Source organism: Olea europaea, unplaced genomic scaffold, assembly GCF_002742605.1.
Source record: "Olea europaea var. sylvestris unplaced genomic scaffold, O_europaea_v1 scaffold520, whole genome shotgun sequence".
Lineage (NCBI taxonomy): Eukaryota > Viridiplantae > Streptophyta > Magnoliopsida > Lamiales > Oleaceae > Olea > Olea europaea.
The window spans coordinates 139,683-151,911 of NW_019263520.1; the positions used below are offsets into that span (position 1 = coordinate 139,683).

Sequence of the window (12,229 nt, forward strand, 5' to 3'; positions counted from 1 at the left end):
ACATGCTACTATCGATAAATGAATATAAGAACAAATGTTACTCTTGACGTATGAATTCGTCGTCTTCAACATTTTTAACATTTAATATATATCTACCTACTTCATTCTTTTGGATGGAAATTATCGAAACTAGAGTTTAAATTAGATAAAAATAATTTTACACTTAAAATCTTATTTTTACATCGTTCAATCCCCGTCCAATATTTTTACAAAAATTGTAGGAAGGACTGTTTAGTTCAAACAATAGATGTTTAAAATTTGACTCAAATTGTTTTTCATTTGCAATAATTATATATACATTTTATTTTCACAATTATTTCGTGTTTCAAAAATACATTTCATTTCGTGTTAAAAAATAATTTTTAATTTTACAAATATTTTGTGTTACAAAAATACATCTTAATTTTTTAACTTTAACATGCATTTTGTTTAAATATTAAATATTCAAATTGGTTATTAATCTTCAAAACGTTTTAATTAGTCCCTAACTTACATTTTATTTCTTTGAGAAAAAAGAGAGAGAGAGAGTAAATTATGCCTAATGGCTAATGTCCAATCCTTTCTTTACTATGTTGTATAAGTTGTCAAAAGATCGAAGAAAAATTATCCTTCTTGTCGGAACTAGCAGAGTGGATTAAAACCAGTAATCAGAATTCAGAATAGATGAGATTCAGAATCTTTACAGATAATAAAAAATAATATTCTATAATAGTGACAGCAAATTCATATTATTCATATCTCATTCATGTTTATCAAAAAATCACCATTCATGAACACGGGCATACCAAACTTTCTCTCTCTCCCCCCTCTTGTCTCCATCTTCAATTCTTTCACCAATAATTATATCCATTTTTTAAACTTTTTCTGGCTTTTGTTTTTTTTTCCTTGTTTTCACTGAAAAGAAGGATTAAGTGTGTTCATTTATTGTCAAAATTGTTGGGTTGTTATTGGGCATGTAAGTAGAAAATGATGCTACTGCATAAACCCTTTTTGGTATCGTCTTGTTCTTGTAAATTTTCGATACTATAAAGCGAAATAGTATATTTGTAAGCGATTTCATGTGATTATTTTTTCTGCTGCCTTTCTTGATCTTCTATGTTGATTGTAGGTTAAATTTGGTTTCTTACAGTTGGTTTAATTTTCAAGCTCGATTTTTGTTTGATATTAGCCATTGCTTGAGTTTATTGCAAAACATGTTTTTAGGAATTGAAACTGAAAAATACAAAAAATGTACAATAATTTCGAAATGGCGTTTTATAGATTTTTGTGGGTTATGGCTTTGATTTTTCTTTTTCTTCCCTTACCTCTGTTTTTTTTTTAACAGTTATGGGTATTTGTTTTTATGAAAGCTATTATCATCTGTGGAGTTTTGAGTTTGAATCTTTGATGCTATGGACATCAATTCATTCTGATTGTCATGTTTGGAGAATTTTTTTTTATTTTTTTTCAGGCATTGAAATGAGTTGACAGTATCTAGAAATTGTACTTGGAATTATTGACTAAGTGAAATTTGCAAGCTTTTTAGATTTTCCCTAATTTTCCATCTTTTGATTCTTTTGGCTGAAGATCTTGATTTGAATTTATGTTGGGCTAATAGCAGTTAAAACAGATGGGTATATATCTCAGTACCCCTAAAACAGAGAAGTTTTCCGAAGATGGTGAGAATAGCCGGCTTAGATATGGCTTATCATCAATGCAAGGATGGCGTTCTACAATGGAAGATGCTGTAAGTAGTTAAGATTCTATTAGACATCATGCACTTGTACCCCATTAAGTTTGTCTTCTGTCACTGTTTTAAGTTGTTGCCATTGATTATTATTTTCTAATATGGTTTGATTATGATTTTGTCTCGTGGATTTAGCACTTCAATAGTTAGTGACTATTTCTTTTTCCCCTTAGCATGCGGCAATTCCTGATTTGGATGCTTCCACTTCATTTTTTGGTGTTTATGACGGTCATGGAGGTAATTTTATTTGTTTGTTTTATATATTTGTGTTTGCATGTGTTTGGGTCTAAAGAGACAAGCAACCAGAAGAAAATAATTTGTTGAATTGTATGCATTTATCACCTGTCTTGGGTTCCTTGAGTTTTTATAGTTGCAAAACAGATGCGTTAACGACTACATCTAGTTTGGATAATGAAGAGTTTACTGACTTGTTATAGATGCTTGTTGGGTCTAGTGCCATGACTCTGCAAATTCGGCTAAGAAGCACAGTTATGTGTAAACTTATTGCATATTGGGTATGGATACATCCAAGCTTGGATAAGCATGGACATGCTCTAATAAGTATGTGATACCTTTTTTTTAATTATTTTATGTTTTTTATATTTTTGAAATTTCTTATACGTATTGGACACGTTAAGACACGTGAAGAAGATGAGTTTTATTGGTTTTGAAAACTTGTAAAACTCATTATTATTGGCTGTCGAAGTTTTTTTACGTAATAGATAACTATTGTTATTGATATAACTTATAACTTATTGAAAACATATAATATTTATTAATTAACAAATTTAAAGAAAGTAAACTAGTTTTCACTGCACAATTTACACTTATTATTGAAAAAATATATAATTTTAAATAATTGTCAACTAGAGTTTTAGACTAATTGACAATTAGGGTGTTTTTGATTGACTTTATTTTTTTATGAAAAATGTTATTTTTCCACTCCAATTCCTATTTTTGATATGTTTGATTTACGTTTTTCCATGAAAATATTTTTCAAAAGTTGGTTACATGATCATATTTTTCTCAAAAATCGAGGAAAATATTTTCTTTAGTGGGAAGTAGATTTTTATTTTTCAGGTAATCTTCCCTCTCTTATCTACCCACTAATGAAAACATACAATATTTTTTAGGTTGAAAATTAAGTAAATCTACATTTTATTGACAAATTTCACGCAACTAAGTTCTAGAACTTTGCGTAGAACTTATTTTTTCCTATGCAAGTTCCATGCTTGCAATCAAACACACCCTTAGAGTTTTATTATTGAAAATAGGCAATAGTATTAAAACTTTTAATACATGCAAAACCGTGCTAATAGTTGATGACTATGGTTTTCTTATTGGAAATAGATAATGATATTAAAACTTTTAGTACCTAGTACCATGTAAGTTTTAATACATGTAAAATTGTGCCGATCAATTATACGTTAATCTAATTAAATTAAGGATTGAGATAGAATTATTTAGTAGTTTATTTTATTTTTTGTTGTCGGGCCTCTATTTTAATGTTATTTATAGTAATAATATTATGTCGAGTTTTATGACCTATGAAATTTTTTGCAAAATTTTTTAAAAAAAATTTGTATCGATGTACCCATAGCCTGTTTTATCCGAATTTGTGCTTCTTAGCTTATGGAAATTCAAATACAAATGACATGCAGCGTCTCAGTACAATGTTGCTTGAAACCAAGAAAATAGTGTCTTTTTATCCAACTCGTACTTCAACGTTCAAAGTTGGAGAATATATTCAGTGTTAGTAGACTGTGCGGTAATTTAAGTTTTTCATCTCAGCTTTTGGAATCTAATCGCTTGGTCCCGCTGCAGGGTGATGCTTGTATAAGATAAGATGTATGGTCGACGACAATTTATTTTTAAAGATATCCACTTTAATGAGAAGCTTCCCCTTTCTTGTTGTACTATTTAGTTTCTAGGAACAACATGTGTATAAAACATTTTTTTATTTGTTATAAGATACATTATCTTGGACCGTCATCAACATGGAGAGAGGGAAAGACGGTGTTTTTGCACAAGATTACTCTGAAAATTATTTCTAATACGATTTTAGCTGAGAGCTAGTTCCAATGTTCTGTTTTATCGTTTTAATTTTTCGTATGTCTATATGTGGACTTGAAGTCCGCATCTCATTTATTGTTGCTAGTTCATTTTCCATACCACATTTCCATTTATATATATGTGTTGTTAATTTCCTCAGTATGTCTGTAAGACTCTGTATTTCACCATTTAGCTGATCTATCGTGTTGTTGCCCTGCTAAGTCGCTCTATGTCAGTCTATGTTTAGTTTGGACAAAAGGATGTCAAATACATACCTTTTTTTTTTTTTTTTTTTTTTTTTTTTTTTTTTTTTTTTTTTTTTAATATCTGATGTAGTGAAGAAAATAAACTGCCTTCTGAATAGACCATAATATAGACAAGTTTCTTAGCGTATTGGATTTAGGATCATTCAAAGTAGACAATAATTTCTTTAAGTTAGCTTGCGGTTTCTCTTGTAAATCCATCAAATAATTCAGGTAAGGTGGTTGCCAAATTCTGTGCTAAGTATCTTCATCAGCAAGTGCTCAGGCATGAAGCATATTTGGCTGGTGATATTGGAACTTCAGTTGAGAAAGCCTTTTTCAGGTCATTTACTTGACATTTCTGTTGCTTAAAATTATTTCTTTCCCTATTCTGCATATCCATTATGTATTTTTAGATTTTAGCCCTTTTGCAGTACTACTGTGTCACTCTTGTAATATCTATAACAAAGGAACATAATATCTATTATCTAATTTTTCTGCTTATCATATTCGAGCATAATCATATTTGATAAGTTGGGACCTATATTTTATAAATTCCTCGTTTTATGCTTGTTTCTATTTGTAAGAAACATATTAAGGAGTGTAACATTTCATCAAGGACAGTTCAAATGAAAGATTGCAATGACCAAATAAACCACTTCAGGAATTGGCAATTATGCTATGATATTTAAGATGATACTTATGAAACAAGGTCAAATATCCCAAGAAATCATGGCACCTACAATTTGGAAAATTACCTCGTCCCTCGAGAATAAGGTTCACACAGACACTACCTGGAGGAAAAGATAAAGGGATGCACATTCTTATTGCTCAGAGGGAGTAAGCCTGCAAGCTAGGTTCTCGTATTTATTCCATCTTGCGAAGAGAATTTTTTTACTCCTAGAGATACACATATCTGCATGCCCATGCTTTTAAAAAAATGTGCTGATTAATGTACCTTAGCATCCTTCCAAAAGGTAATGTTCATTTTGCATTTTCTTGGTTTTGCGCCCCATCTAAAATTTTGTTGTAAAAGCCGTGCTTATAATAAGTTAAGTAGGCTTCAAAAAGTCGGAGACTGTGCTTGCATATCAGTCTAAGGTTTTGGCTGTTATAGAGTTTATATAGTCACTCTAGCCAGGATCTTTGGAACCAAATTATCTTAGTTATATTACTGGAACAAAAATAGTTATAAACTCAATAAAGTGAGAAAGGCTGTGAACAGTGTTTAATTTATGTTCCATTGTTATTAATGCAGGATGGATGAGATGATGCGAGGGCAGAGAGGGTGGAGGGAATTGGCTGTTCTGGGAGATAAAATGGATAAGTTTACTGGCATGTTGGAGGGTTTGATATGGTCTCCAAGAAGCGGTGACAAAAAGGACCAAGTCGATGATTGGTCATTTGAGGAGGTGTTTACTTTGCACCAATGGAATACTGAATGCTCAATCTGTCATTCTTTTTCTTTAATGATAAGGATGATGTCATTATTCTTGTTTCACTTGAATGATTGATAGGAGGTTTATTTGAAATTTTTAACTCAGGCATTTTAATTGTATCAAGGACACAGAATTGTTCAAGCAATTACCGTGCACAGTGCACTGTTTTACAAGGGGAGCTTTGTCAGTGTTGTTTGCCTTTCTTTTAGTTAGTATTCAGCGCGGTGGTGGGAAAAGGTTCTAGATATTATGTATTTGCTTTGCAGTGGAGAGATTCCTTACTATTATGAACTTTTGCAAATATAATTCAAACTCTTCTTGATTGTACTAAATGTGTATCAATGGATGTAGACATAAATTAATTACGTTATTTTTTATTTTTTATTATTTTTCCCTTTAAAAGCCACTAAAGGATCAGTATATGATTTTCTAATCACAATGTAAAGCTTATTTACCTTTTCATGAAATTTTACATTTTGTATGTTTCATAATTGTTCTCTTATTGTCTCTTCCTTCACTTTTATTTATTGGAAAGATATGTTCTTATTGACAACTTGTTTAACTAGTTTTTCTTTTCATTTATTATTTGCTTTGAGGGGAAACATTTGATTGTTTATTCCTTCTTCTGTTCTTCTGGCAATTGTCAGTTGAGTGGATTTTGACCAAGTACCATTAGGATCAAGATTCTAATCATTGTTTGTCATCTGGGGTTTACCTGCCTATTTTTGACGCAGGGGCCACACTCTGATTTTTCTGGACCAACTTCTGGCAGCACTGCTTGTGTGGCCATCATTAGGTACAACCAACTTGTCATTGCAAATGCTGGTGATTCTCGCTGTGTAATTTCTAGGAATGGTCAGGTAATGTACAATGTAAAAATATATCTGATAGTGTTAGTGCATATCGTTTAGGAGAAGGTATGAGTGTTCTTAAATGGATGTTATGTAGCTCAACATTTGTTTTTGTTAGAAATTATGGTGTAAAAGAAATTGAGATAGAGAAGATAAAGACGAATAGAGAATTTGTATTTTAACTATTCTGTCTTTGGAAATACCTATTTATGAAACATGGACACTTCTACTATGGCAACATGTGCATATCCAATACACCGTGTCATGTTGTTCACTGACTCTTCTTGGACATCCCAAGATGTGTACGTATGTGTATATATATATATATATATACATGTGTGTGTGTGTGTGTGTGTGTGTATACACACACACACACACACATATATAACACATATACAATTTTAAAGAATTTAAATTAACATGTCCCTATTGTGTCTTTTTGTACTTATTCGAGAAATCACTTGTTTGTGTCCATGCCAATGCTTCTTAATGAAATCCATAGTTAATAGACCTATTTAACCTTTGACCACTATCAGAAAGTCATAATTATCTATCAAAATCTGCCCATTAGTTTAATCTTCTGTGTCAATACCTACAATAATTTGTCTTATTAACACTTACCATAATTGTCTCTACAAACAAGGGAACTAGTAAACAAGGAAGTCAATATTACAACAGTTACTTCTACCACGGTTTCCGAAAGTGTCAAATCTCAACATATGTATTGGAGTGAATGTTTTCTTGGCACTCTTTTAATGTCTTGAGGTGATTGATTTTTTCTATGGTGTTTTTTGCACAGGCATACAATCTTTCAAGAGACCACAAGCCTGATCTTGAGGTTGAGAGAGAGAGAATTTTAAAAGCCGGGGGTTTTATCCATGCAGGACGTGTTAATGGCAGTCTAAATCTTGCAAGAGCCATAGGTGCTATTCAAGATTTCTTTACCGATTTTTAATTTTGGACTTTTGGAATAATAGTAGTCTCTGAAAGCCCATAAGTTGACTCATTATCTGTCATGTAAGATGCATTGTAGACTACATAACATGATTATTGAACAGATTGAGCTAGATATTATTGAGATAATACGGTGGTCTAGTGTTCGGAAAAATTAAACATATTTATGGCATGTTCAGTGTACTGGACTAAACGGTATTGGAACAAAACAAAAGAGAACTGGTCTGTTATCGGTAATGTTAATACTGCATATAAAACACGCTCTTACTGTATGCACACGGACTTGTGGCTAAATGAGAGAATAGTTTCTGTTGCTCCTGATGATTGAACAGTAATATAATCTGTTGCAGGTGACATGGAATTCAAGCAGAACAAGTTTTTGCCGGCTGACAAGCAAATTGTAACTGCTAATCCAGATATCAATATTGTATGTATCACCTTCATTTCCTATGGTGACTGGATTTTTATTTTCTATAGTAAAATTATCTCTGTTTCAATTAGAAATCTGATAGGTAGCAGCAAAGTTCATGAAGCAAAAGAACAGAAAGTAAATGGTTTTTTTTTTTTTTAATGCATATGGAATGAAATTAAAGAATTGATAGGCATTTGAATTGTCTCTCTCTGTCCCCCAACTTGTTTCGAAATTCACCATGAATGAAATGAACACATTAGCTACCCTTTCATTCTTTGGCTGTCTACCCTTTCTTTTGGAAATACCCATACTACTTTCCCCTTAACTATTCATTGATGGTTAAGTAACTGCTTGGGACCTATCATAATCATGTAGTATTTCTGTATCCACCTAAAACAAGCCTCCTTGAGACACATGCTCCATTGGCAGCATGCACACTTCACGACCAAGAAACAGGAAAGTATAATTATGAATTTTTAATGGAGGTCTTTGATAATGGAATATGTAATATTTTGGGGATGTTTTCAGGTAGACATTGTTTTATATTATTTAATGACTTATATAATAAGATTTTTTTTAGGATGGTAATGCTAAGGTGAGAGGAAATCATGTCATCCTACTTATATGATAGCACAGTTATCAATTTTGTTTAACAAACATTTTTGATTGAATAATGTGTGAGAATAATGGAGAACTTAAATAATTGCGAGTTAATTAGTTTGAAATCAAATTTGTTTGTCTGATGCGATCCTAGTCTGTTACAACTTCTAGTACGAGTGTAAGCGGTCCGGTTTTACCGGTTTTTGACAAATTTTCAAATCAAACTGTTTAAATCGGTTTGAGAAAAATCCAAACCTAAACCAAACCATTTTAAACGGTTTAAAAAAAAAAACTCAAATTTAAACCTAAAGGTTTAGTTCGGTTTTAAACCGTCGGTTTCGTCGTATGTTTTTTTGTCTGTCTATTTTTATGACTTTAATTCATTGAATTCAATATATATTTTTATCTTTCTAGCAATAAATCTAAACCATTTAAACGGTTTAAAAAAAAAAAACTCAAATTTAAACCTAAAGGTTTAGTTCGGTTTTAAACCGTCGGTTTCGTCGTATGTTTTTTTGTCTGTCTATTTTTATGACTTTAATTCATTGAATTCAATATATATTTTTATCTTTCTAGCAATAAATCTAAAACAATCTAAGCCTTTGTTTGAACCAAATTTTTAGGACAAAAAAAATGAAAATTTGGACTATTATCCCACAAGTCCAACCGCATTTGTTGACCTAATGTTTCATGCGTAGGACGCAGCCTCCTCTCCAACGGTCAATTTTTCTCATTATGATAACATGTAAAATATGGCTCGAATAGGGGCTAAATATATATATCTTATAAATTTAAATATCTACTAAATAAAGTGAAGTTACAATAAACTAAAATATAGTTTTTTTCATTTTTGTTCACCTTTTTAGGCTAAAAACGTTATGATAATGTTACAATACAAGTCTACTAAACGAGATATAAGGTCCAAAAAACATAATGATATCCAACAAGATCTCGTAATTATCATATCTGAAAAAAAGTTACTGATTAAACAAAAAGACTAACCAACCACAATAATAAAGCAGTTGTTTATAATATCTAAACATAACAATTACACAAACTTACGTTTGTATGTTGTTACGAAACGCATTTAATTTTAGATTCTTCCTCAAAAAAATTATTGATTTGAAACTTCATTCGTAGCAAATATTATTACCGAAGGCCTAAGATCTCAATCTCTGATTTGGTGTAATGGACTACAATTCAACTTTGAAGAGGCGTAAAAAATCTGAAGAAGTGTGTGTGGTGCCGATGGCTCAAGACTATGTCGGGTGTTTGGAGTTCATCTGAATTCTGAAGAGGAAAAGGACTGTTGATATACTATGCTAGTTTCGAGCTTATTAGATATATATTAGGATTATTAGGTAATAATAATACATATGTAGAAATTGACAAAAATACCCACAAATGACAAAAATATTGAATTTTATATATTTGGATGAATTTTTTAAAAATTTCATTTTTTTATTTTTATATATTTTTTGCCGATCCGGTTTAGTTTTAAACCGCAATTAAAATTCTCAAACCTAAACCAAACCATTTTGACCGGTTTGGTTTGGTTCAAAACCATTTCGTTGATCGAGTCCACGTGGCACCAAACCAACGGTTTTTAAAATGCGGTTTCAGTTCGATTTTTCGGTTTTACGATTTTTGCTTACAGCCCTAACTTCTAGTGGAAATTATCAAGATTCACATTTTATCTCTTTGCCAATCCATTTTGAAAATTGAAAATGATGTATAATATAAAGAATTTATTGATAGATATAGGAGGGACAAGTATAGAAGGAGAAGAAGACCTGGAGATCATTAGGTCTACATATAATATTAACAAATTTTCCCTTCTTCGCGGTAAATCTGACAATGATGTTCGATAAACTGCCTAGAGGCTTTGAACGAAGTCCGAGGAGCTCCATAATCTACGGCAGAACTAAAGGATGAAATAGAGAAACCATGGTCCAATTTCTCCACCGATCACCAATACTTTCAGCAGACTTTAGGTCCACGATACTCAAAAGTTTTAGTGGAATTACATATCTTGAAATGGATTTGCTGAAATTTCTGTATTAAACCTATAGTCGTACATTAGATTGTTTCTAGCACCTCAGTGTTCGAGATGCAACTGTGAGTTTGATTTTGGATAGCTTGGAATTCGTATTTCAGTTTTGGGATAAGAGAAAGGAGGTAAGATGTTTGCGTATTCAAATTTAGTGGATTCTGCACATTTGAGATCCACTGCACATCATCATCAATTGATATTTTTACCTAATCATTTCTTTGATCGATGGTTGGCTTTTGAGTAGATTTATAATAATCAGAGACTACTTTACAATGATGAAATACACAAGAAACTGAAAACAGCAAATTGGTACCATTCAATGTCACTGTACAAAGTAAAGCTTTGGTTCATGCCACGCTTTTTTGAAATAAAAGTTCCAATGATTGTAAAATAACAAAGAACAATATTCATACTATGTTTCAAGAATCTAATTTTTCTGACCAGTACTTGTGATCAAGGATCAGGATTTTTCTGTTCCGCTTCTATTATACGAGTACAATAGTGAAGTGCTATTATTGCCTTTTGCTTTCTGTAAATTTAGATTTTTCTCAATTTTCTCAACCAGGTTGAACTTTGTGGAGAAGATGAGTTCGTTGTGCTTGCTTGTGATGGCATTTGGTATGCAGTCTGAACTAATCTTTTGGGGACTCATATACCAGATTCTGCAAGAGTGGATTAGGGCAATGCAGAAATAATTAATCGGGATATTTTAAATGTTGGTCCGTTTCCAAATGGGATATTTATAGAATTTGTTAGTGTCATTCATGGGCTTATGATGGGTTTTATTTTTTTTAACAGTTGCACCGATCACGTATTCTTTACAAATTTCTTGCTGCTGCATTTTTTGATTGGGTTTTTATTAGAGGATCCTAAGAACATTTTATTCCTTGCCATCCGTTATCAAGCTGAACTGTATGCTGCATATCTCAATTATTTGAAAGCTAATGTGGTAGTTGTTTTGTGGAAAGGTCAAAGTCCCTTCAACTGATTAAGGAAATAGTAATCACAGAATATTGCAGACTTAGAAATTCATTATTTTGTTGCTCTCTCTGACTTGTCTGTTCCACCTCTCGTAATTTTTATTATCGTATCTATCCATCAAATTCATTTAAAATGCACAGTTCTTCCCCCAGTTCTCTATCTTCTCACCGGATTCTGGTCTTTTCCTTCATGTTCTGAAAGGAAACTGATTAGACCGATACTCCCTCAAAAAATATCACTTCTATATGAAAAGGAATTGTGTAACGATTTCTTCAAAATACCCATATAAACTTACTACTTCATTGAAAACCGCGATATAGTAAGAATTTCTTGTTTTTGGTGGTCTGTGAAGCTCAGTCTGTCTGGATTGAATGCTGACATTGGCTTGCCATACGGTCTTATTAGTTCCCATTTGCTCTTGTTCCTACGATTAGTTCCTCTGTTTGTGATTATTGAATGCCCGATACCAGACTTACTAATCAAGTTTCATTTTTCTTAATGCTTCAAGGGATTGCATGTCAAACCAACAACTAGTAGATTTTATTCGTGAGGAGCTGAAATCCGTAAGTCCTTGAATACTGTGTTTACGCCACTTTAGTTAGACTAAAGTATTGTTGGCTTCTATCTGAATCATTGCATTTGACAATTGAAATTTGCTTATGCAGGAAAATAAACTCTCTGTTGTCTGTGAAAGAGTACTTCATAGGTGTCTCGCGCCATCAACTGCTAGAGGTGAGGGTTGTGACAATATGACCATTATCATTGTGCAATTTAAGAAATCTGCCCAGTTGGGTACATCTATAGACGAGCAATCTTCTGCTTCTGAAGATGCGCCGGTTGAGTCAAAACCAGCAGATAGTGGATCATAATTGGGTACGGATTTCCTCCTATGTCGTCTGATTCTGTGATACTGAACTGT

General features: G+C 32.1%; 1 protein-coding gene across 6 annotated transcripts; it reads left to right on the forward strand.

Annotated features, from left to right (window-relative positions):
- Positions 1–635: 635 nt before the first annotated feature.
- LOC111388683 (probable protein phosphatase 2C 60) lies at positions 636–12,229 on the forward strand. Of its 6 annotated transcripts, none has more exons than XM_023013453.1 (11): positions 636–993; positions 1,598–1,726; positions 1,900–1,963; positions 4,255–4,363; positions 5,279–5,432; positions 6,194–6,319; positions 7,110–7,233; positions 7,615–7,691; positions 10,895–10,947; positions 11,819–11,873; positions 11,976–12,229. In XM_023013453.1, the coding sequence occupies exons 1-11, from the start codon at positions 967–969 to the stop codon at positions 12,177–12,179; spliced, it is 1,122 nt and encodes a 373-aa protein (XP_022869221.1). In that variant the 5' UTR covers positions 636–966; the 3' UTR covers positions 12,180–12,229. The 6 variants fall into 6 exon arrangements, with proteins under 6 accessions (XP_022869221.1, XP_022869222.1, XP_022869224.1 ...); XM_023013454.1 differs by having other exon boundaries at positions 637–993; positions 1,601–1,726; XM_023013456.1 differs by having other exon boundaries at positions 640–955.

Bases quoted from the DNA above. Each gene is read 5' to 3' on its own strand.
- LOC111388683 (XM_023013453.1), top strand. From the start codon at position 967: ATGATGCTACTGCATAAACCCTTTTTG. The intron at 4,364-5,278 runs GTCATTTACTTG...TTATTAATGCAG, and splicing joins GTTGAGAAAGCCTTTTTCAG to GATGGATGAGATGATGCGAG. The intron at 7,234-7,614 runs GTGCTATTCAAG...AATCTGTTGCAG, and splicing joins AAATCTTGCAAGAGCCATAG to GTGACATGGAATTCAAGCAG.